This window comes from Solanum verrucosum, unplaced genomic scaffold (assembly GCF_900185275.1).
Source record: "Solanum verrucosum unplaced genomic scaffold, falcon-dt-bn FXZP01000093.1, whole genome shotgun sequence".
NCBI classification, from domain to species: domain Eukaryota; kingdom Viridiplantae; phylum Streptophyta; class Magnoliopsida; order Solanales; family Solanaceae; genus Solanum; species Solanum verrucosum.
The window spans coordinates 86,107-112,207 of NW_026020065.1; the positions used below are offsets into that span (position 1 = coordinate 86,107).

The following is a 26,101-nucleotide window of genomic DNA, read 5'->3' on the forward strand; positions in this document are numbered from 1 at the left end:
GAAAACAAAATTAAACTATAATTAACTTCAATCAAAAGTCCTCATATAGACATATAATATAGGAGTTGATGCTAGAGTCACTTAATTGATTAATTAAATTATGTGTAAGTCAAGGAAAAATATTAATTTCACATTCACATCTTTATATGCAAAAAGAAGGTATAAATAGATTATAGATCTTATGTTATATTGGAATATAACCACACAACCAAACAAAAAACAACAAAAACTTGAGTTACAAGCCAATTATCAATGGCCATAAGAGTTGTGAGTATGAGATTAGTAGGACTAATGAGAGTTAAGAAACTCACATGTTCTTTTAATTATGTGAGATTAAGAAGTGATTATGAGATTCATGAAAATGATCAAACAATTAGAAAAGGGTATGTCCCTATTGTTGTTGGAAATCATGAGGAATTAGTGGAGAAAATCCTGATTCCCATGAAGTTGATTAAGCATCCTTATGTTGTAACTTTGCTTGATTTTTCTGCTAATGAGCTTGGCTACAATCAAGATGGAACCTTAAGGATTTTATGTCAAGTTGAAAGTTTCAAAAAGATGATTTACATCATTTCCAAAAGGAAGTGATCAATGATGGATTATGAGCTTCTTGAATGAACAATATGTATGTGTTCAAGTTACAAAATTTAGAAATAGTATATAGTTTAATTACTTATGTCTACGTTATATGCTTCCTCACGTGTAGACCTGATTCTGTTTATCTGGACAAGCACGTTAAAATCCTTTTTATTGATAATGGATAGCAGTGAGATGTGTTTCTAGTTGTTATAGCATTCTGCTAGTATGTTGAATTGTCTAATCAAAAGAACTTCTCATCTAAGAAATGAAGTTGTTATATGAAGCATGGTGTGTAGTCCTATTTTAAGATTATCTACATAATTTCCAAAAGGAAGTGATCAATGATGGATTATTAGCTTCTTTCATGAACATGTATGTATTAAAAAAAAGTTACAAAATTTTAAAATAATTTGAGCTTCTTGGATGAACAACATGTATGATCACGTACGTATGAATTTGATTTTTATTTTCTGACAAGCACGTTAAAATTCTTTTTATTGATAATGGAGAAATAATGAAACATATTTTAGCACTTAATATTTTACTTGCTTTGATAATATGTTTATATCTAATCGACCACCGCATTTTAAGATATTAGGTTGTTATAGAAAGCATAGTGTGTAGTCATATCCCTTTTTTTTCTTTTTTCTTAGTTAATAGGATGTATATTTATGTATTTCTCATGTATATATGTATGTGAAATACATAATTATAAGTAATAATTATAGTTTTGATCCTTTTATATTTGATTATGCATGTCTAACCTTCAACAAATTAAAATGTACATTTTTATCTTTCTATATAGTAATTTTATTATATGTTGTGAACTATTTTTATAACAATATGCAGTTAGATATGAAGTAATAATACAAGTTTAACATAATATTCGAGTAGTCAAGCATTAAAACTGTTAATAATTATGATAATTTTGTGAATATTCACGAGTAAAGAAATCAAAAGTGAACATTTCAATTAATTAAAGATTAAATATGCTTAATCAGGTATCATAGAAACTAAAATTAGAATTTAGTATTAATAATAACCAAATGTTATTGACCCTTTTATAAAATATAGTGATAAGTGTTATACTTTTTGTTACTTATTAAAAATTTCTAACATTATATATTGCACCCCTAAATAGTTGTATAATACCATCCAACTATAGTACCTAAATTATGTATATTAAAAAAAGGACAAAAAAACATTACATGTTTCACTAACATTACAAATTTAGCCACACATATCTAACATGAATTTGCCTATGAATCTTCTTTTAGGCCATTTGATAAATTTGTTTTTGTGCTAGCAATATGTAAGTTAGGTATTTGTTATTTTCAATTTGATCCCAACAAATAACAGAATGCTCTTTTGTTTCCTCAGTTATTTATTCACATTAATTGTGCCTAAATATTTGGTTGGACTTGAGACTAAATGTTAAGATTTGACTATGGATTAGTTATCCATTTTCTAGTGGGAAAATGTGAAGACATATGTGGAGATGATAAAATTAGTCCATACAAATATGATCGATCTAATTCGTCAAAGTTTGGATGAGTTAATTGACTCATTTATTTTATTCTAACATATTTTGACACTTTCAGTTCAAATCATATAAAAGTTGGCTAATATATAGCTTAAATTGATCCATGAGAAAATTTATCAACTTTTTTAAATTTTAATATTTGTATATAGTCATAATAAAGAGAAGAAATTATTAGATGATTGAATAAATTAAAAAGAGACAAAATAAAGAAATTAAAACTTGGTAAGAGTCTGATAGTTGGATTGTGATCCACTATTTAGTCCATCTTGACCTAACTCATCTCAGCTTAAGTAACTTTTACGGGGGGATTAATGACTCATCTATTTATTAATTTAGTTTATCCCGATTCATCCAAATTCAACCTAATCCCCTAATTTGACATACCCCTAGTGACGACCAAGAAGGTGCAGTAAAATGGTCGAGATTCCTCGATCTTTAATTACATATTTTATTTTTTAAATATGAAAATGAAGAATTTATGATAAAAGGTGTTTTATCCCCGCCCCCTTAATAAGCTTATCTGATGTTAATTCAAATTTAGCTTATCTAGTAAATTTCGAATATCGAATATTAAATATCAAAAAACTACAAAGTGGTAATTCAAGAGAAAAATGGAGCTAGCCAATATCCATGGACTTATCTTAATTTTGAAAATGGGTTGAATGTGATATATATTTACTTTTACTTTTTACCTAAAAAAAAGCCCTACACTTTTCCACTTTAATTTGTGTAAAGTTCCAATCATATGATTCATATTCCTACCTATCTCACCTTAACAATATATCCAAGTGTTACACTATATAGCAAAGCTCATGGGCAGAAGTACGGATCAAAATTATTTTTTATGTATATATAATAGATATTAAGTTTTTGTACTTTGACTTTTTTACATATTTACTTTTATATATTTAAAATCTTTTTGATAAAAATACTAACTCAATCACTAGCAGGGTTGTTCTTGTCTAAGAGGTATCAATTAACAATCTTTCATAGCAGAATTACATTGCATAGATTATTATTTATATATATATATATTGAACTTTTTTTATTTTTTTAAATGTTTACTTATTTATATTTTGAATTTCCTTCCTAAATTTTTTTATCTTAATACTGAATCGACATGTCACATGTTCGAATTCATAATGTATGCACAATCCACTTGTCATGAGTCATGGTGTTACACTTTTATCACTAGACCAAAATCTTGAGGCTAATCTATTAATTTATATTTATTTTATTGATTTGAGAATTAAAATATCTTTAATAAAATACCTTCCAACCCAGTTTTTGTGTTTTCCTATAGTTCAATAAAATGTGAAGTACTAGCTAGTCCTTGTAGCTATATTTTTTGTACAAATTTGAACCCAACCAATTAAGCTTCTGCATATATTAATTATAAATTATTATTGTTAGGTTCAAATTAATGATACCATATACATATATAAAAAGAAAATTCAAAATATGTACGAATAATAAGTTGTGAACTTAGTTAGTATATCAATGAATTGTGGATTCGTTGGCAAGTAAAGGATCATTAAAATCGATAAACTTTAATTCTTGAATCCATTAATATATAAATGTTAAAATTTATTTAACTTCTTCATATATTTACTTTTTCGTATTTCGACTCTTAAAAAATTTGATTCCAATACTGCTTTAATGGTGACTTAAGACCTATATTGATGATCTTAACATAAACAACTTCTTTTTACCTCCTTAATACTTTTTGTTGCATTAATTATTGTCACAAAAATTAGGTATAAGTAAGTGTCAAGAAAAATAGACCATCATATATATTGTAGTACGTGTTATGTCTTCTTGTCTCAAAATAATATAAGTTGATAAAAAGCCTCTCACAATCGATGTACAAGTTTTCATCTTTTCCACATCCAACATAATGGAGAAAAGAATCACTCAACTCATTAATTCATTATTTGTCTTTCAACTTCTATTTCATTTTCAATTTGCTTTTTATTTTGTCAAAAATTTAATTATTCTATATTCGAGATATATTGGTATGACTAATTTGATTTCGCACCGAATAAATTGACTTAAGTTTTATATGTTTGCATTAAAATTAAGATATTCGAATCTGATGTGTGTCTGTTTGTTCAACGTTCTACAAATTAAAGTATATATTTATGCACACGCAAACTCGGAGGGCATAGATATCAAGTAAGGTCAAATTAAGAGACATTTTTTATGTATTATGTCTAATTGTAATTATGGCAAAGGTGGCAGAGGTGGTGATCCGCACGATACCCTTACACAGTTTACATAATGTGATATTACCTGTTTGGGTCATGTCCGTACAATTTTTCCAAAAGGCCTCATACTATTAAGAGAATCCTACCACTTATACATAGGTTCCTTTTATTTTCAACTTTCGATGTGAAAATTAGTTTGTACACCAAACAATCTCACCCAAAAACAAAGTTTAACAATATATATCAACCATTTATAGATTAATTTGGAGATTATTTATGTGTCACCCACATTATCCTCCGAATATTTATAGCCAACAAAGTTTGTTGCTACTTTGTTGGGTAAGCATCTTCAATTTATGGGTAAAGGTAATGCACCACCCAATAGACGACGGGCGAAGGCCTTACAGCCACACTCTTATGCCATAACTCTGTCATCTTTACTTATCTCACAAAACTATTAGCTTTGATACTATAGTCATTGTTGATATAATGGTGATTGAGAGTGATGATAATAGCTGTAATAACAAAGATGGCTATTGGTTAGTGATAGTGAACAAGTAATGGTAAAAATTATTCAAATAGACTAAGAGTACATTATCAATTAAAAATTTCAAGATTAGAATTAAAAAAAAAAAAAAATATCAATCATTTTTTAACCTATCTTAATAGTAGAATTTATACTACTTTCCGAATGTTATTACATATACGTGAATATAATCTATTTCATCATTACTAATTTACTATGTGGATGAATATAATATATTTCACTATATTTTGAAATTAAAATATCTTTTTACATTTTGTAATTAAGTAAAATATTGTTATTTTTCACAAACCAAAATTTGAGCACAAACAACGCTAAATATAATACGTGGGCAAAGGAAAACCATTCATATGAAAGAGATAAAAGTGGGGTTACAATGAAACCAAATGAATTCATCAATTGCAAACACTTTTTTTTTGTCCTTTTTCTATATCTTTATCTTATCTTTGTTTTATATTTACTCTTCATTTAATTATCGACAATATAATCAAATTAATAAATATTTCTCTAAATAATTTAAATTTCTATATAAGATAACCATACAATATAGTTAGAACTGAGCATTTGATATTATTAATTTCGCATTCGGTAATTGATAGTTACAAATAGATATCAAATTTCAAAATTTTAAATTTTGATTTTGGTAATCGGTAAGTTAAGTTTCAGTTTGGTATGGTATACGGTAATACTGTATTGAAGTTGTAGCCGATTGTATTACAAAGTTAATACTATTTTCCAATTATTTCTGTTTTTTATGTGGAGGCACAGTATAATAGAAAATTAATAAGTAAGAAGACACTAAGAAAAACAAATTGATACAACTAAAAGACATGTATATGGGTTATTTATGTTTATTCTTTTAACTTTCTTCTTTGGACTTTTATTAATGAGTAATGGACATGTTGATACATGATCTTCATTAAGTAAATAGTGCGGTATTCAGAAAATACCAAACCTAAACCTAAACCTGAATACCATGATTTCAAAATTTTACTTCCGAATACCATACCAAATATCCAATTACTGAATATCAAATTATTACAAAATTCAATTCATTTCGATAATTCGATTTTCGATATTTTATGTCCAGCCTAAAGTATAGTAACGGAACAAACAATTGTTTTGACTTCTAAGTGTCACCACTCATGCACCACCAATTGATTTTTAAAAAAAAATTCACATATTTGGCTTAAGAAAAACAATAATTATTCATGTATGTGAAGAAGCGTATCGAATACATAATTAAATAAAAGGAAAAAGTTCAATTATATCATCAAACTTTGTTGAAATAATATCGTGTTCTCTTTTCTTTTTCTTTTTTGTTTTATCCCTTTGTTGAAATTCGACTATGTCCTAGAATGTAATTTTAATGTGGCCACTGACTTTTTCTGATGATGCTTCACTTAGGGACAAGTATATGTCAATTTCTTAGCTTAAAGCTTTCAAGGGCTCTACTATAAAAAAATAAAAAAAACTTTTAGCGGTAATATACACATTAATAAAGAATACTAACGTCTTTATTGATATTAGTTAATTGTCATTAAATTCAATATCGATATAGACTTTAGGGATATGTACAAAAAGTGTTAATTACCTCTAAAAATCATATTAAGCGACAATTAAATTATTATCGTTAATTAGTTATCGTTAAAAATTATTTTTATATTGTGCTCCTAAATTAATGATTTATCACCAGGCAATTTATATATACTTTTTAAATGAGATGATCGTCACACGATTTAAAAATTAATTTTTAATCTTATTCTAAACTTATTTCTAATCATATCTATGAAGTAAATTAGTAAAAAAGAAAAAACTATTATCATGTTCACAAGTCATAACAAATGCACCCATCATGTACTTGAAAAGCTAACACAAATTTTAATGAGTCATTTTATTCTCCAAAACCTAACTTTTAGTTATGAGAAGAAACTAAATAATACTACAAGTAATTAATATGTTTAGAAATTATTGGAGGCAAACCATGTGTGCTAACTAATATTTAAATATGGCATAGCTTGGTTTGGCCATATGGAATCTCCAATTTGAAATGAACCAATCATGCATCTCGAATAATTTTACGGATAATAGCTTCATATTTATCTATCGCATCAATTTAATATTTATAATATCAAACGGAATAACTACATAAGATTATATCGATACTTTTTCATATTATGAATGACGTAGAAGTAATTTAATTTACCTGTTATGGCATGCACCATCCTTTTTATCTCCTACTTAGGGCCTTCATTATGAGTATTTGATATAAACGTTAATTTTCTATTCTAATATGTATAAGTTTAAAATAAACACTACTTTTTTTACGTGATTTAATAGTTTAAAAATTCCTTACATTGTCATGTCGTATGATTAAAAAATAAAAATAAAAATGATGAGCTGTAAATGGTGTTAACCAAGTTGTAATATTGCACTCAATAATATCCTATCCTCAAACGCAACTGAAATTATTATATACCAAACATTTCCCTTTCACAATTTATCCAAAAAAAGGGATAAGCATACCCCACTTTTCCAAAAAAGCAACATCACTTTTGCTGACAAAGGAAATAAAGGGTATATATATATATATATTATAATATTATTGTCCCATCCTACGGAATGGCTCAGTTAGTTTAGAGGACGATTATCCGCATAGATGATTCTGAATCGATCCCTCCTTAATATCTTCTGAATCGCGCTTGTTGTAATAGAGCTTGCCTAGTGGAATATATCCTTTGTGTAGGTAATTACACAGTTGGGGGATTTACATAGTATGCACATAGTGCTCATCGCAAAGTATTCATTCGAAAGGCAAAGATTGTAGCGGCTGCAGATTATTTTGGGATTCCAAAAATATATATATTATTTTGTGGAGGGGGAAATGGAATTTAAACTTTACGAATTTAAAGTAGGCATTTAATCATAAAAATCAAATATTTTTTATTTTATTTGAAATTGTAGTAGAAGTTATAGTTGCGTTTAGTTATACTTTTGAGAAGAGAGCATTTTCTTTGAATTTATAAAGATAGACAAGGAAAACACATTATAAGTCATTTTTAAAATTCGGAATCTACCTTCAAGTTGAATTTAAATTTTTCATGATCAGACACTAATTTTCAAATAAAGTGAAATGTTATTCAGAAAAAGTTGATTTCGAATTTAATTTCTGTACGTATTTAATAAAATTCATAATATAATTATAAAATATTAATTGAAGCTATTAGGTTCGATTAAATCCGTACATGCCTATTATTATGAACATTTAATTTTCCACAAAAAATAAAATAAACAGAAGTTTCTCGTTATTTCCAAAACCAAGCAGAAGTTTCTCATGACAAGGTACTAATTATTTTTCAGCAAATATTAGGTATATGACATTTTCAATAAAATTCTTTTAAATTTTATTGAGCCTATTTAAAGCCTTCTCTTCTTAAGCTTTTTAGTCATAAAGTTATTTTTTCAAAAATATTAGCATTTTCTCTCTTTCTTCCCTTTTTATTATTATATTCTTATAAGATAAGATGGATACACAAATTCCTATATTGAGTCCTACCAATAATATTGATGAATTTGAAGATTTGGAAGTGACACAATTTGATGAAGACACACTAAGAAAATTATTATTTGAAGAAGAATTACAACCAAATTATGAAAATATTAATATTGTCCAAGATTGTGTAATACAACCAATGGTGGTTGATATGGCCTCGAATTTCTCGAAAATCGAGAAGGAGAGGGAGGAGGAGGAGGAGGAGCTTGTAATCGAAGATTTCGAGTGGCTAGAAATGATGGAATTGTCAGATATAATTGTCTCCCACGAGGGAGTAAACGAGATTTTCGATGTGGGAGAATTAGAGTTTGATTTTTCTCATTTTTGTTCTTCTTCAATTCCTATGGAAGAAATAGGATATGATGTTTTGTGGCAAAATAACTCATAATAGTTCATTATTATTGTAATAAAATCAATGAAATTAAGTACTATGTTATGAAATTTCATAGCCATTTATTGTCACTCTTCCTCTATGTTTGAATGATCTTTTTTTTCTCAATTGCTTTAATTCAAACTCTATTTTTGTATATAAATAATTTAAATAAAATCCAACAAATTACTTTTATTTAGATTTCATAAACTCAAAATTTTGATTAAGCATGATAAGTTATACGTGTCCACTACATGTCATAGGACCAGGTTCTTGTCACACTTTAATGCAGTAAAAACTAAAGTATATATAGAATAAGAACAAGAAGGATTTTTACATGCGAACCTCCTTGCTCAAGGGAGGAAAAATCACGACCTGTCCAATAGGATTTTTCAACTGCTTTTCACTATCTTCAAGTAACAAGTGAATACAGATTTCAACAATCATGCAAGGATTTAACTCCTAATCCTACATGTATCACCTCTATTACAGAAAGAGCCAAAACAATAACTCTATTGCCCACTATATCAACTAACTCTAGTTAATATAGACTTCAATCACATACGTGATACGATACAATTAACTCTAACTATGTTCACTGTTGGTTGGAAATTAAATAACACGATCTATTCCTATATAGATTTGGAACAGATCATACAAGTTAAAACACACAAGACTCAAACTCTCGATCGATAACTCAGAGAATAACTCTATCTGGTCCTGGCAGTTCTTGAAAGTTTTGTGTCTACTATTATTGAATATAATATGTGCAAGGTTTTTTTTTAAAAAAATTATACTTATATATTAACTCGTTATTATTTTGTTAGAAACGATTGATCGATGATACTTAGCGAGTACGTTCCGTACTCCATGGCTTGCCAAATTATTAGGCCAAGCCAAACATAAACCTCTGAATTCCATGTGCAACTAAATAAAACAACAAGTGATATAATTGCCTAACAAATAGGAACATATTGACTTCCTAGATATTTTCCTAATTAATGATCTCTTTCATATGGCAATATATTTACCTCAAACTAATATATAGATCACTTAACCATGATTAATAATATGTATAATCACGTTAAATATTAATTTTAATTTATTGATTTGGTTTTAAAAATAATCTGATATATATAAGTATATATGGTTTGTTAGTCTAAAATTGCACTTATACCCCGCCAAAAAAAATTATTTGTTACAAGAAACATAAATTAAAGACCAGCACCAAACAGGGTAAAAGTGCAAGTCCCCCCTCCCCCACCCTTTTTAGGTTGAGTAAACTACATAAATCCCACTAGTTTAGTACCTAATTACTATGATTCAAGATAGTTTCAATAATTACATCCTATACCATATTTTGTCCGTCGGATACATGTATCATTACTTATCAGATACATGTATCTGACGGTTTGAATTAAAAAGATACATATTTTAATATTTTGAATTAAATGTGTGTAACTGATTTCCTTAAATAAAGGAGTAATTTAGGCTTAATTAACAACTCTAATTGAAAATACAGATTCATTAACATATCAACTCTAACAAATCTTCCTAAAATAACGAAATCCTAAAACCACAAGAATTCTCTAATTCAAAACTTCTTCTTCTTGGCAACAATTCTTTTTTTTTTCTTGCGTTTGATTTTTTTTCCTTTTCATAATGGTAAATCAATGGAATACTTCTCAAGGATAATGCTACTTTCCATGATATCATTGAAGGTGTTTTCAAACAACTACAAATTGATTGTAGTCGCAATGTTTGAGACTAAAATTTGGAAAATCTACTTCAGTTTTTGACCTATTCCAATTATCCGACTTCCCTGCAAATCATGTTTCTATGGGAGGAGAATGAACCTCTAGACAAGATATGATTTTTATACAGAGGATTGTTAGTTTCACCTCTTATAATTATGTATTGATGTATTTCTGACAAGATATAGTGTGTGATATGAAATTAGTCGCAATGTTCTAGAGATCAGATACAACGTTGAAGACAATTCGACTCCAATTGAGATGAGAATGAAGTTTATGAAATTAAAAAGACGTAAATATGATTTTGGATTTTTTCCATTATGCATAACGATTACAAAGAAAATATTGGATGTAGCCATAATGGTGTAATGACTTTTGAGTTGGATACATCAATTAATGCTAATTTATGTATGAAACATTGTTTTGTATATCTTTTTTTCTTCAAATACATGATGTAAGCTATTTACGTTGCTTTGGTTATCTTTTTTTCTTCAGATACATGATCTAAACTATTTTTGAATATAATGAATAAACACTATGTTAAGCATTCATATAAGTGCTCTGAATTGATTGATCTGAGATCTTGTTCAAATACATTATAACTTAATGAATGCTTTTTGTGATATGTTTTGTTTTAAGTACATCAGATAGACACACAATTCCGATAGATACATGATAATAAATAACTATTTAATATTTCAGATACACTATCTACCTTGTTAGATATGTTGTTGATTATTGTTTCTAAATTTTGTTTATAATAAGATACATTTTTTTACGTCAGATACACATCTATTTTTGTTGTTCATATACATGAGAAGGGTAGTAGCTCATATAATTGATGTGGTATGTTAGATACACTGTTAATTCTCTAAACTAGTTAATATGAATTTTAAGTTAGATACATTGTAATTTGTTATTTTTTTGCTTAGAAAAAATAATTTTTGATAGTGTCAGATACACTATTTATCATATTAGATACATGTATACTAAACATCTATAGAATACATATAACATCATGCTTAGATACACGAAATAATTATATCAGATACGCATCACTGTCATGTATATGTATAGATACATTGAATGAAACATTAATATATGAAATAAAAACTAATATACATAAGATGAATTGTATGACCATATACATGACATATATATTGCCACTAAAATAATATATTGGTGGGGGAGAGGGGTGGGGATAGACAATTTACGGAGGAGGGTGGGGGGGTTGATGAGAGAGAAAGATATTTAGACCATTAATTTTAATTTTTAAAATGTAAAGACAATTAAGTAATCCTAGTTTTAAGGGATTTGTGTATCTAATTATATTTTTAAAAATATATGGTATAAAATATTAAAAGTGATAATATATGTAATTGTTTAAAAGTACAGGTAATATTAGTATATATAGTAGGGATGTATGTCTAGTTAGGTAGTTTTTCCTTTTAGGTTCCTTTTTTTATTTAAATCCAATAGTCTTTTTTTTTTAACTTCCTTCATGTTCTATTACTTAAAATGACATAAACATAACCCACTCGTGGAGAAAACATATTATAAATTTTTCTATAATATATTTGACAGGAAATTAGGCAAACATCATATTTCAAAAGTTTTTCTAGATGTTAACATGGTCCTTTTAATTCCTTACATTGTTTTTTCCAACTATTTGAAACCAATCAATTAGGTGCATCATGTTTTCATGTTTATCATGGCATGAAAAACATGTATTTCATACTATCTTTGTACTAAATTAGGTATATGATATTTTCAAGCCAATCTAGAAGCAATCCTTGTTGGTTTCTTGGTAAACAAGAATGGTGGAAGCTTAAAAGATTGAGATATTAACATCAATGTCATCGCCGACGAATTTAGAATTTGAAGTTTTATAGATTTTAACATGTGTTAATACATGCGATAAGGTTTGGATAAAAGTTATTAAACTGAATCCACGTGAACCAAAAGTTATAAGTTAGATCCGCTTTTGTCAATGTGCAACGATGAAGAAACAAAATATAGATGGAGTGGAGGAGAATGGGCAAAACATTCGAGATGGAAAATTGGTGCGACTATTACGCAAATTATTCTCAATGTCGGAGGTGGATTTAGGGTTTAGAGTCAATAGGTTCAATGAAATACCGCCATACATAAACATGTCCTTTAACTTGGCCTCAATTGACATCTATGCTTCCAACTTTGGGTATGTACAAGTAGACACGTGGATCCTACATGACAAATAGTGTGTCTACTTATTCAACTTTATGACAGTTTAGGTGTCTACTTGTACCTGCTCAAAATTGGAAGGCATAGATATCAGAAACCAAGTTAAGAGACACGTGTATGTATTGTGCCAAATAAAAATGATCTATTGATTCATGACTCGCTCTGTTTGGCCAACTAGTCACTTCCATCAGGCATAGGTATCAGATAACTCATAGATTCGAATAAATCACTTTCTGTGGTGGATTTGAACTCCCGTGATTTTCACCCACTCTATGGATGCAAAATACGAAATCAATTTCTATTTCTTCCCTCCAAAACGCAATACATCTAAACTTTGGTCTTACAAACATCATAACAACTCAACAATATTAACAACTAATCCAACTACAAACCAATCGAGTTCAAATGCGAAAACTAAGGCAAGAACATGTACCAAAAAATGGAATCTTGATTCCCTTCTCATCATTTATCATTCAATCAATTCGTCAAGAGTACATACTGTTGTCAGACTTACGCTATTCTCGAAAAGTAGGGAGGACGTTGCTGCGATGTTGTCACCTTCCAAAACATCTGAAAATAGAGGATGTAAGGGTTGAAGAAAGAAATCTCATCCCCGCTGAACCTCCAGGGAAGTAGGAGATAACATAATAAGATAGAGCAAGGACCTGGCAAAAACAGAATTGTCGAGCACATAAGTTATGTATGTAGTACAATTGATAGATTCATTGAAAGATAGTAACATTCATTGCACTGAGAGAACGCGACAATGTTGATAAAATAAACCGATTCTTTTGTTTAAAACTAGTAGAAACAGCATACTATTTCTTTAACATATGTACCATATGTTCTTACACCAGTGATCCTGTGAAGTGTTGGGGTTAACTTCAGTCTCTTTTACTGTTGAAGATGGTTATCTGGAAGGTTTTTGATAAAATGTCAAAGCTAAACGCATGTAAGCAACAGCTCTCAGACCATACAACCATTTTTGAGTGAGTTGGCAGTGTTAGGTGTGGCCACTTTTTAGTAGTTCCTTAATTTCCAGAAGTTCAGTTCTCTCTCTTTATTATTATTGTCGTGTCCAACCAGCTAACGTGCACCTCGACTAATTTCACGGGGTACCTACTACCTCTCACTAGCACATGCACCAAGTAACTCTATCACCAAAGCTTTGGACAAATAGGAAGAAATCACCAAGTGTACCCTTGGCAAGTTCTGTTCCTTCTTTTCACCTTTTCCTAAGATTTAGAGGGATAGGAGGGTACGGATAATTGTCAAGTCACCAATCTAACAATTCTATAGAGAGGAACGGGAATCAACTCGGGTCAAGAGGAATAACATCTTCCGTCCTCTCAGATGGTTCTAAAAGATGTGCTTTTGTACCTTCTATAGATTGATATTCACCCTTGAAAAGTAGATAAAACAAGGGGATGGAGCCAACATAGTTCATATAAAAATGATACAGATTTTCACCACAGTTGTACCTACTGACTCAGAACTCCAGTTATTTCGTCACCTTCTAAATCATTCAGTTTTATAGCAACTCCTACCACTCATCTATCCACTTACTAAGCTATCATAGCTAAAACCCATTTGGTAGGGAACATTTACGAAAAGCAGACTTGGGAAAGTTAGCTCACATACTAAAAGGAAAATATTCCACGTTTCTTGGTGTCTATGATGTTATTTACATGAAGGATCTACTAGATATCCAACTAATCAACAACAACATACCTAGTGTAGTCCCACAGGTGGGATCTAGGATAGATATCCAACTAATCACAGAGCGAAATTGCAATCAAATTTCTTTTATTAGAACACTCAGAATGTCGAGTATTTCAACACATAAAACTTATTAGACTAAATTGATTTGAAACTTCTGAAAGTTATTCTGTAAAAGGAGAAGCTCCAGTATAAAAAGCTTCCTTGCAGTACCAGGATGTAATTTTGACAGGTCCAAAAAATCCATGCTTATATTCAGGCAAGACACAAGTTTCCACTATATTGTGAAGTCTTGTACTCAGATACTCGTAACCCATCCCTTGGGTCGCCTTGAAATAATATAATCACTCCATGCATTCAGAAATGCAAGCTAAGACTTTGCTTTTAGTTTTTACCTCGCATCGGTGCATGTCGACAAAAAAACTTTCTTTAATTACCAAATAAGGCCAAGAAAGGTAAAATAATCTATGCAATATGAACTAGTACATAAGAAGTAGGAATAGCAAACTTCAGATAGTCAGGGTGGTCAAAGTAAATAACGCCACCTGCAGACATGACAACCCCCAAGCTTGAACTGTTTGGTACCAAAACAAAAGACCAAATAGTACAGCTCATGAATCAAGGAAAAACTAGATAAACTTCTAGTTGAATGAGTCGGTACCCCCAGGAAGTGGCTAGAAAATGTAGCTTTAGGCATGAATGCACTTCCCAAAGAAAACAATGGCAAAATGGCTACTAAAGACAAAACAAACTATGGAGGAGATTCATTTCACAAAAATATGGGCTCCAGAATAGTTGGACCACTGAGGAGGTGACTGGTACTTTTGGATGCTCCGTGTGGAAAACAATTAGAAGACTGTGGCCCTCTTTCATTAACAACCTGAAGTACAGAATTAGGGATGGGGAGAAGACAAGTTTCTGGAATGAATTGTGGATTGGGGAAGAGGTTCTGAGGACTACCTTTCCAGATCTATACATCTTGAGCTTGCAACAGATGGATAAGGTGGCACAAGTATGGAGTCCTCAAGGGTGGAACTTGATTTTTAGGAGGGCCATGAATGATTGGGAAATACATAGAGTAGCTGATTTGCTGCAGACTCTAAATGCTTTCCCAGGAGTAAGTGTAGGTTCTGATTTGCCAATTTGGAAACTACATAGCAAGGGGTCTTTTACCGTGAAATCATGTTATTGGAGTTTGAACTTCAGCCAGACAATGACAGCAAAATGGCCTTGGAAACTGATTTGGAAGGTTAAAATATCACACAAAATCTCATGTTTCAGTTGGCTGGTGGTCAGGAGAGCCTGTTTAACACACGAAGTACTACAGAGAAGAGGTATTCAGATTTGCTCTAGGTGTTTTATGTGTGAGCAAGAGGCAGAGCTAAATAGTCACTTGTTCATTCATTGCAAAACAGCTGTAAATCTGTGGAACATGTTCTTCTGTTTACTTGGGATAAGTTGGGTAATGCCCAGGACCTCCTTTGATATGTTGATAAGCTGGGAAGGAGTTGGAAGAAGGGGATCACAAGAAGATTGGTGGAGAAGTATCCCAGCACGTGTTTGGTGGACTTTATGGAAAGAGAGAAATGAAAGATGTTTTGAAGGAAAAGCTGGCTGTTTCCAGAAGATCAAGATGAAGAGTATAAGTCTTTTGTATTTTTGGTGTAAACATGATATAGTGGGGGAAATAGATAGTTTAGTTGAGTTCAAAGGACAATTGTAAAGCCTCCTATCTAGTCTTTTAATCTCGATGAAGCCCTTTGGGGTTGTAAATCCCACCCCATCAGCTTTTGCTTGATGGGCTTTTTGGTGTGAATACACAGTTACTATTATCAAAAAAAACCATGGTCCGGAATAGAACTTTTAATAAGTGAAGACTTGATAAGTTGGAAAGCTCATAGTAGCATATTATTTGTCCTAGAACCTTTTTGATTTTTCCGGGCAATGTGCCCTGGAAATATTAACTAGCAAGCTTAAAAGTGTTTGTCGCATCTCCCATCTATAGAGGCTAACAAAAGAACTTATCATGGCCATATTACTAGCTAATTAAAAGTAGCACTAGCATTAAAACCAAAGAGAAAGGGGCCAGAAATCCAATACCTGTATCACTGAGAAGAGCACAGAAAGAATGTAACTGTGAAGCACCATAGAGACATAAATAGTCCCTACCATGCTGCCGATAAAAAGCGCTGTAAAAGGAAGTCTCTGGACACGAAAGAAGAATAATGAGATTGCAGAAAACTGAGCTATTACAATGAACGGGAAAGGTGCTTTTATCTATTTTGACAAACCAACAAGTTAGACATAAAAGAAGGCAAACCAAGACTGAGGATGATAAAGTACCTCTTTTGATGTCATGTGTGTAAGCTGATTCTTTGGACCTTTGAGGGCAAAGAACGAGCCAATAATGAATGCACAACCAATTGTGAAGCAGATAGCAAATTTCTGAGGCATCAGCACCATGACAGGGAGGAACATAGTGAATGCAATGAAGATGAAGAAAACACCAGCTGCAAGAAATAAGCCAAAGTACATAAGGGACTTCCCAGAAGGAACATTGCTGGTTGCGAATTGGAAGCTTCCTGGTAAATCTCTTACTCCTTTAGTAACCCTGTGCAGAAAAAGAAAAAGTTAACAAATATCATTAGCAAGTGAGCAATAAAACCCAAACTCCTGGAGGATTCACCTACTTTAATTAAATTGAAACACTCAAGACAAACAAAATTCATTACTTCTTTAATTGCAACATCTTACGCCTGGCCTAAATTACTACAAGGGTACTACCTGGTGCATGAATATACCACTAATCTTTACCCAAATTATCAAACCACTAGGTCAATGGAAGTCAATTATGAAATATCCCAGCCAATTAACAATCTCAGAGTTCACACAACTGAGTGGGAAATATTACGAGTGAATACAGCCAGCAAACATCATTACACGTGAATCAATCAAATATGTCGCTGCAGCTAAATCCCAAACTAGTTGAAGACGGCTATACCCTTCAATATCTGATTAATCATTATTTGAGTATTTCACCCTGATCATCAACTAAAATACCCTCCTCCTTTATCCTAGCCTGAGATAATTCATAACTATTTGGTAAATTGTTGGCTACAAAGGGATTTCTTTAGTGAATGTATCACAATCTTACTCCTATTTATTTTTTTCAATAAATCTGTGAAAGCGAAGTGGGAGAGACTTGCTCCATTAATTAATGAAGACTTTTCAAATTTACTTTGTGAACGAATCTTGAACTAAGCAAGTTCATTGAATGAAGTAGATAATACCCTATGAACGTTACTATGCTCCACGAAAATCAAAATCATTTGACACCTTATGACCATGTGTCTTGAATCCTTAAGTAATTTAAGATTTTTCTGTTAATATCTTATTGAAGAGGCCATCTTTTCGCAGTTAGCGAATTGAATTCATCAACGGTGACTTCACATACTCTGACCAACTAGTCTATAAATTTATTAAGAGAATTTAATTGCATCCTCCTTTACAGAAAGGTGTCAGTAAATCTATCAAGGGTGAACACACTCCAATCGAGATTTATTACAAGAATAGAATACCTAGTTTTACGAAGAAACCACGGGTTCACACGCCCCAATTTGTGCTTATAAATTCACCCCTGATTGTTAACTCCATTGTGTGTCTCGACTCTCACCAATCAATATTATGTTATATGCAAATTGCACACACCATGGCACCTTCCCTTGGATATGACATATCAGTTCATCCATCGCCGAGAGGCAAATAGAAATGGGCTAAAAATTGATCCCCGGTGCAACTTCATCCAGACTGGGGAGTTCTCCGAGTCTCCTCTCACTCTCCTCACTCGGGTCTTGACTCCATCATAAATGTCTTTAATTCACTAGTGTAAGATACAAGTACATTTTTAGCCACCAACCATCTCCACGGGACCTCTAAGGACTTTGTTGTATACTTTTTCTAGGTTGATGAACACCATCTGTAAGTCTCTCTTCCTCTCCCTATACTGCTTTACCAGTCTCCTTACGAGATGAATAGCTTCTATAGTTAAATGCCTCTGCATGAATTAAAATTGGACTTTGTTATCCTCCTTGTTCTAACACGAGCACACACACACACCTCGACAAGGTATTGAGTCTCAAATGTCGTGTCCATACACCCCACATCAAAATGGGGTTGCACAATGGAAAAAGCTAAACTCATTGGAAGTTATTAGATCACTTTCATTTGCTTTGTATTAAGTATTACAAGTTTAAAATTGAAAATTAAGCTGCCCCCCTCCTGTTCAAAAGATCTACACTCCAATGTACATCAAAACTTTACGTTCATTCGGTCTGATACACCCGCCATTCTTATCAGACAAGGGAGTAAAAACTGAGACGAAATAAATTGAATGGGATATCTCACCACGACCGAATTCTTCAAGCAGATATCATTATGCCTCAAAAAGTTTGAATTTTGAACTGGGTTCCAATCCAAATATTTAAATTCCCATCTTTTCAGATATATTAATGGCGAATTCTTCAAACAAACATCATAACACATCAAAAAAATTGAAACTTAGAACTGGGTTTTCATCCAATATTTGAATTACATTTCCATTTTCAGATACACTAATGGCGAATTCTTCAAGCAAACATCACAACACCTCAAAAAATTCAAAAATTGAACTGGGTTTTCATCCAAATACTTGAATTTCCACTTTCATTTATATTAACGTCGAATTCTTCAAGCAAACATCATAACCCCTCAAAAAAAAAAACCAAAAACCGAACTGGGTTTAATCCAAATATTTTCAATTTCATTTCCATTTTCAAATACTAACAAAATTACACACTTACACGTTAAATGTTCCGGAAACTTTATCATTAGCCGTTCTAACAGCAGCTTCAAGATCAAACCCAAGATCAGATGATGAACCTTCATCTTGTGTAGCAGCATAAGCATTCCAATCAGCTAACAGAGACGATGGGGTCTTCTCCAGATCGTTACTTGGTCCTCCAGTAAACCATGATTGTGCTGTTTTATGCATAATTATTCTTCTTCCTTTCTTCACAAATTGGGAATTTCTCTCTTTTTTTTCTTGGATTTTGGCTATGGCAGAAACAGAGTGAAGGGATCTAATGTTTATGCCCAAGGGTATTTTTGGTATATTTGGATAATTAATGTGTATTTTTGAGCTAAAATATAAGGACGGGGACATTTTTGAACCAAAAACGTAAACGAGAGTTAAAGTTGATATATTTTGAATAGTTGACGACTATTTTTAACCCTTTCGTTATTAAGGATAAAAGTTTTTTCCATTGTGAATTTTGAATTAGTGAGAATTTTGTGGTATAGAACATGATTTTTTCACTTATTTCTCATTGAACTAGCTTATTGAGAAAATGCATGGCGGAACCAGATTCTTAGTGAAATAGTGTGAAATGTTTTAATTTTTCATTTTTGAACTAAAAACGTAAACAAGAGTTTAAGTTGATATATTTTGAATAGTTCACGACTATTTTAAACCCTTTCGTTATTAACCATAAAAGTTTTTTCAATTGTGAATTTTGAATCAATGAGAAATTTGTGGTATAGAACCTGATTTTTCCACTATTTCTCATCGAACTAGCTTATTGAGAAAATGCATGGCAGAAACAAATTCTGATTGGAAAAGTGTGAAGCTTTTAAATTTTTATATATGATAACATTATAATCTTTTCTTTTTTTTCATTGATTCAGTCTAAATATATAAATGGGAATAATTGCTAAAACATTTTTCAGTTGAAAAATAGTGATTTTTTAATTGTGTTTTTCTTAAATTTATTGTACTAAAACTTATTAAATTATTTTTATAATTAAAAAGTTACTCTATGCACTCAAATTTGTGTAATAGTAGTCAATGAAGTGGTTGAAAACTGTAAGGGATCGTTTGGTAGAGTGTATTAAGAAAAATAATGCATGTATTAACTTTGTGTATTACTAGTACCTTGTTTGGTACTCTTTTTCAACCTATGTATAACTAAGGTGTGCATTGCTAATACCATGGATTTATAGGTATTAGCAATGCAATGGTTTTAATGCATGCATTAAAATGATAAAAGACCCAATTGTCCCTCAAAACCTTTTTTTTACATCTTTTCCACCATAAAAGTGGAGGGTATTTTTGTAAATAATTTTTTTAATGCAATACATACTATTTTTAATGCATCAAACCAAACAATGCATTAAAATAATCTATGTATAATTAATACAAGCATAACTAATACATGCATTACCAATACAAGCATTACTAATACACTCTATTTAGCATTATTCTTATACATTCTACTAAACGACCCCTAAGGTCTTATGTTCAAAACTCAGTTAGTGACAAAAAAACCTAGACTAGATGATTTCTTTCCATTTGTCCTAACTTTGGTGGACAGAGTTATCTGATATCTGTTGTTGGTGGGAGGTGGCTTGTATTCGATGGACAAAGTTATTTGAAAATTTATTAGTGATGTGAGGTGATAGATATCCCATCTCGTTAATTTAATCGCGTCATAAAAAATGAAAAAGTTGTTTTATTTTAATATTAAAAAGAGTAAATTTTAGGTTTAGCAAACATAATAATCATATTTGTATGCTATAGTTATAGTTTGTATAATTGCGCTCCATAACAAACTTTATGACAATTAATCTGTATATTTCGGTATACATATACATAAAAATCTGTATTTGTATATTACGATATACAAACTAAAACACAATATTTGTATATAAACAAAATTACTATATATAAACAACACATATATATATATATACTGAATGGGCTATTTCATACAAATTTCCCTATTAAAAACTGGTTAACAAGCCCAATTCTGAGCATTCTATTGGGCTAGAATGCTGAAAAGGTAGTTGGGCCAAGCAAATATATGAATCAATCCAATAGTCTGTTACAATCTGAATAGTTGTTACGTATTGTTTTATAATATATCGTAATGTATTGTATTATATTATATTATTTTAATAAATACAATACTTGAATAGATTGTATCGTTCTCCATCATTCCTTCATGTCACATATCAACAATTTGAATGATAAACTTATAGAATAAAATGGTACATGATAGAGTCACTATGAAAAGATAGGGTAAAGGATAAATGACACTATTAAATAATTATTCAAACTAACAATACAATACAACAGATAACAACCATCCAAACAAGGTGTTAAACAATCTTATGAATTTGTAATAATTAATTAATTGAAAACATGAATATATTAGTACACATTAATTTGTAAGATAATATGCAGTTTTTCAAATATCTTTTGCCAATATCAACTACTTGCAATTATACTTGCACATCACCATCAAAGAATATGATGGAATTGCGGGTTCTAATCTTGACAAAAGGAAAAAATCTTGATACGAATAAACATTTTTCTTAAATTATTATATATATTCAATATCTAAATTAATCAGATCACTGTGTTCCAAACACTTATAACTTTATTAATACATCATTTTAGGAGTTGCTTAACTTAATTCACAATAAACCTTATTTTCATTTAATTTAGTTTAAATCTCTCACCAAAAATCTTATCTTTTTTTATCATTTGAAAAGGAGAATAAAAAATAAATAACTAGTTGTATTATTTTAATTGTTGCCCTTGTGACTCAAAATGGAAAAGTCCCATGATATTTTGTGATGACAGAAGGACTAAATGGTAATTAGATATGAGGACCTTTTGTTGTGATCAATCTCACTCACAAGTCTAAATCATTGTTTCCTCAAGTGGACCACCTCATTAAATACTAAAAATACCTTATACCAAACAATAAAATATTATAGATTAGCACTTTGGATTGTTAATTAAGTATATTTGTTAACACTAAGACCATCCACTTTAATTTTAGGATTATCCATTGATTATTCTTGCCATAATACTCACTTTCATTGTTTTAGCATGCCTTCTTTTCTTTTCTATTTTTGATTTTTTTAATTTTGATATCTGTATTGAAACTCGATTAAATTTGGATTCGCATCGAAACGGTCCATAACAAAGGTGACTCTTTACTTAGGGGGAGTGGAACTTGGAATCTCTGATTAAAAATAAATAAGTACTACCACTCCACCACAACCTTCGTTGGTTAACATGCCTTGTCTATTACTATTGTTTTACATATTTATTATTCACTTGAGTCAAAGATGTATCAAAAACGATCACTCTGCTTTTACAAGTTAAGAGTAAAATTACATACACGCCGCCTTTTAGTTATAATTTTTTTTTATTGTTATATTGTGCTTTGACATTTTTTGATTCAAAGTGTCGGACAAAACTATAAAAAATTTTAGGTACTCAATTAAAGCATTGGATTTGCAATCCTAAAAAATTGTGAAGACTACCTTATAAATAGAGTTGTAATAATAAAATTTTAAGTCAGTATTTGAGAGAAATATAACTAAGAAAATATTAAACGATATAAAATGACAATTCTTAATGGGATAGTACTTAGTAGTTACACCAATAGTACTGATTCCTACTTATACGACAAATAATTTTGTTTCCTTGTAAATAATTCTTTATTGAATTGGCTGTAAAATATATATATTTTTACTGTCATAGTATAAAATCTAATATTGTCAAGAAAAATATTTAAATGTATACTATGAATAATTCAATCTCGCGTTTCATTTTACATTGGCATAATACATAATATGCTCTTTAACATGGTCTCAATTCATATTTAAGCCCTTTAACTTTATATCTGCACAAGTAAATACTTAATTTTTTATAAAGTTGAACAAATAGACACACACATCATACATAGAAGTTTGTGTCCTACGTGTATTATGTCACGTAGGACTCATGTGTTTACTTGTTCAATTTTATACAAGTTTAAGTGTCTACTTGTGCACAACCAAAGTTGGATGACATAAATGTGAAATGAAATCAAGTTAAATGACACATTTATATATGTATTATGCCTTATATATTTGTTTTCATATACTTCCTCCATTCACTTTTACTTGTCACTATTTCTAAAATAGATTTTCATTTTTACTTGTCACTTTTGATATATCAAGAAAAGATAATTATATTTTTTCATGTTTACCCTCGACATTAAATACTCTTTCTTCAAATCATTTTCCAAGACTTAATACTCATCCCTCTGTCCAACAATACTTGTCCACTATTAACTTTGCACACTTCTTAAGAAATTATAAATAAATGGCTAATTTTACTATATCACCATTTGAATATAATAAAACAATGTCTTGAAAAATGCAATAGAGAAATAACAATTATTAATGACAAGGGTAAATTAGGAACTAAGTGTAAAATTACCCATTGATTTCATAAAGTGGAGAAGTATTGTTGGACTTGGACATCTCAAAATAGTATAGTGGATAACTACTGTTGGACGAAAGGAGTACTTAACATCATTTAATAGGGATAGTTTGGTAAAAATACGTATATCAATAATTATTTTCTTAATTGATGTATCAAGTTAAAATGTGACAAGTAAAAGTGAACGAAGAGAGTATTTATTTTGTTGTTAACGAGGCATTTTATATTTGTCCTAGTTATTAACAATTTCTAGATTAAAAGACATTTTGACATATATGTGTTTTAATGTTAAAAATATGAGATTTGATTTGATTTGATTTTTCAAATTTTGTTTCAAGTCCAAACATGACAAGGAAATGGTGACATATTGCTTAATAGAGAAGGGGACCTTTTTGGTTGGGTTCAATTTTCATCAATTAGTCTTATCATTGTTCCCTATATGTACTGTCATGTTAAATTGGACTACTTTAAATACCTTATCCAAAAAAAAAAAAAAAAAAAAAAAAAACCATTTCTATAAATTAATTACAATTTGTACCATCACTATTTTTATAGTAGTATTAATAATATTTGAATTTTTGTAAATTCTATTCTTTACCCTTTTTCCTTCCTCAATTGTTACTCTCTTTCTTATATGGTTTTAACTTTTTTTCTTTTTGGTTTCCCGTGTTCTATGCTTACATTATAGACAGATTAACGGTTTAATTATGAGCAATATCTTTCTTATTTTTAGAAAGAAATAAGGCATTATTAAACTAACCTTTTTCTCTTTTTATTTTATCTCTTGCTTTAATAAAAAGAACTAATTCTCTCTAAATTTAAACAAATTCTAATCTTCTACTTTCTCTGTTTCAATTTGTTCGTTTCATTTTTCCTTTTAATTCGTTTAAAAAAAGAATGTCTCTTTATTTTCGACAACTTTTTAATTTTAACTCTCCTCACGATATATTTAAGACCAAAAAATTAAAAATATTTTGATACATTTTAGATATATTTATTTTAAGATCACAAAATAATAATAAAAAATACTATTTAATTTCTTAAATTGTTAAAACAAAAAAAATCAAATTAAATCATGAGGGGTATTTGAAAGGGATAGTTTGGTAAAAAGAAAAAAAATACTTTGACATGATGGAGGTCACGTGGATTCATTTGATTGGTTAAGCGGCTAAAACAATTATAAAGTGATTACATAATCTAAGCATATAGAATAATTTAAATTCTTTTGAATATTCTTATACAAATGATAATTAACAAGTGCTCTAACATATTTAAAGTAAAATATATGAAATGTGTGACTTAGTAATGAATAGGTGATTTCTTCGTAATTATCCAAATTTTGATGTATAGAATTATCTTATATTTGTGCTAATGAAAAATAACATGTAAAATTAGTTACACATATATAACAAATAAACTTTATTCTTTATACTTAATTATTTAGTGCACATAATTAGAGAATTTTTATCATAAGTTTGATAGAAATTAAGGTATGACTTTTTTAGTATAATTTGTGGGCTATGAAATTGAATATTTGTTTCGTTCTCCATAAGTTTTGTAGGATTGAAGTTATGTAGACACGCTAACTTGTTATGGCTTTTACAACATAACTTGTGGAAAATTATACTCGAGAAATATGAACTTATGTTCCATAAAAATATTTGTTATTTCGCGTTAGATCTGTTTTAGCTATTATTTTGTTACTTAAAACATAAAGGATCTTCATTTTTTACAAATAAAATTTTCAAAAAAAAAATCTTCTTTTTTCCGTTAGTAAGTAATCTAAAAGAGATTATTCCCGATCACTTCCTCTAAGGACTATCAGATGCACTAAAACTCTCGTTATACACAGGATCCGAAAAGGGCTGGACCAAACCACATGAGCCTATGTGTAGCCTGTAGGCAACCTTATCTTGCATTTCTATAAGAGACTGTTCCCAATGCTTGAACCTATGACCTTTTCATCACGTGATAATAACTTTACTAGTTACTCCAAGTCCGATCACTCCCTCTAAAATATCTAAATTATTCATGACATCTGCCAAAATGCTTTTCTTTTGCTTTTTTATAAGACTAAAAATATCAAGGAAAGACAATGTGCCACCTCACACAGTTTTCCACCAAATTGGTGGGATGGGGTGCGGGGGTGGGGGGAGGGCCTAACTTTTCCTTTTCATGAAAAGGACAGGGACCCACATGACACCCCCCTTCCCTCTTTCTCTCTCCTGCACTTTTTTATCAACTTTAATAGTATTTTATTTGTAGATATTATCACAACTCAACAGTTCAT

At 30.2% G+C, this 26,101-nt stretch overlaps 2 protein-coding genes across 2 annotated transcripts; one reads left to right on the top strand and one right to left on the bottom strand.

Moving 5' to 3' along the window:
- The first annotated feature begins 8,353 nt into the window (after positions 1-8,353).
- Positions 8,354-8,880, top strand: LOC125823762 (uncharacterized). The gene has a single exon (XM_049503143.1). The coding sequence runs from the start codon at positions 8,398-8,400 to the stop codon at positions 8,812-8,814; it is 417 nt and encodes a 138-aa protein (XP_049359100.1). The 5' UTR covers positions 8,354-8,397; the 3' UTR covers positions 8,815-8,880.
- Positions 8,881-13,054: 4,174 nt separating this feature from the next.
- LOC125823749 (protein transport protein SFT2-like) lies at positions 13,055-19,613 on the bottom strand. The gene is made up of 4 exons (XM_049503131.1): positions 19,331-19,613; positions 16,836-17,103; positions 16,593-16,697; positions 13,055-13,438 (listed from the first exon to the last, which is right to left on the bottom strand). The coding sequence occupies exons 1-4, from the start codon at positions 19,519-19,521 to the stop codon at positions 13,328-13,330; spliced, it is 675 nt and encodes a 224-aa protein (XP_049359088.1). The 5' UTR covers positions 19,522-19,613; the 3' UTR covers positions 13,055-13,327.
- Between the last annotated feature and the right edge of the window lie 6,488 nt (positions 19,614-26,101).

What these genes read in the sequence shown, in the direction of transcription:
- LOC125823762 (XM_049503143.1), top strand. Translation starts at nt 8,398, where the DNA reads ATGGATACACAAATTCCTATATTGAGTCCTACCAATAATATTGATGAA.
- LOC125823749 (XM_049503131.1), bottom strand. Translation starts at nt 19,521, where the DNA reads ATGCATAAAACAGCACAATCATGGTTTACTGGAGGACCAAGTAACGAT. An exon ending in GTTTCCGGAACATTTAACGT is followed by an intron (nt 17,104 to 19,330) that starts GTAAGTGTGTAA and finishes TTTTCTGCACAG; the next exon opens with GGTTACTAAAGGAGTAAGAG. An exon ending in CACACATGACATCAAAAGAG is followed by an intron (nt 16,698 to 16,835) that starts GTACTTTATCAT and finishes TTTCGTGTCCAG; the next exon opens with AGACTTCCTTTTACAGCGCT.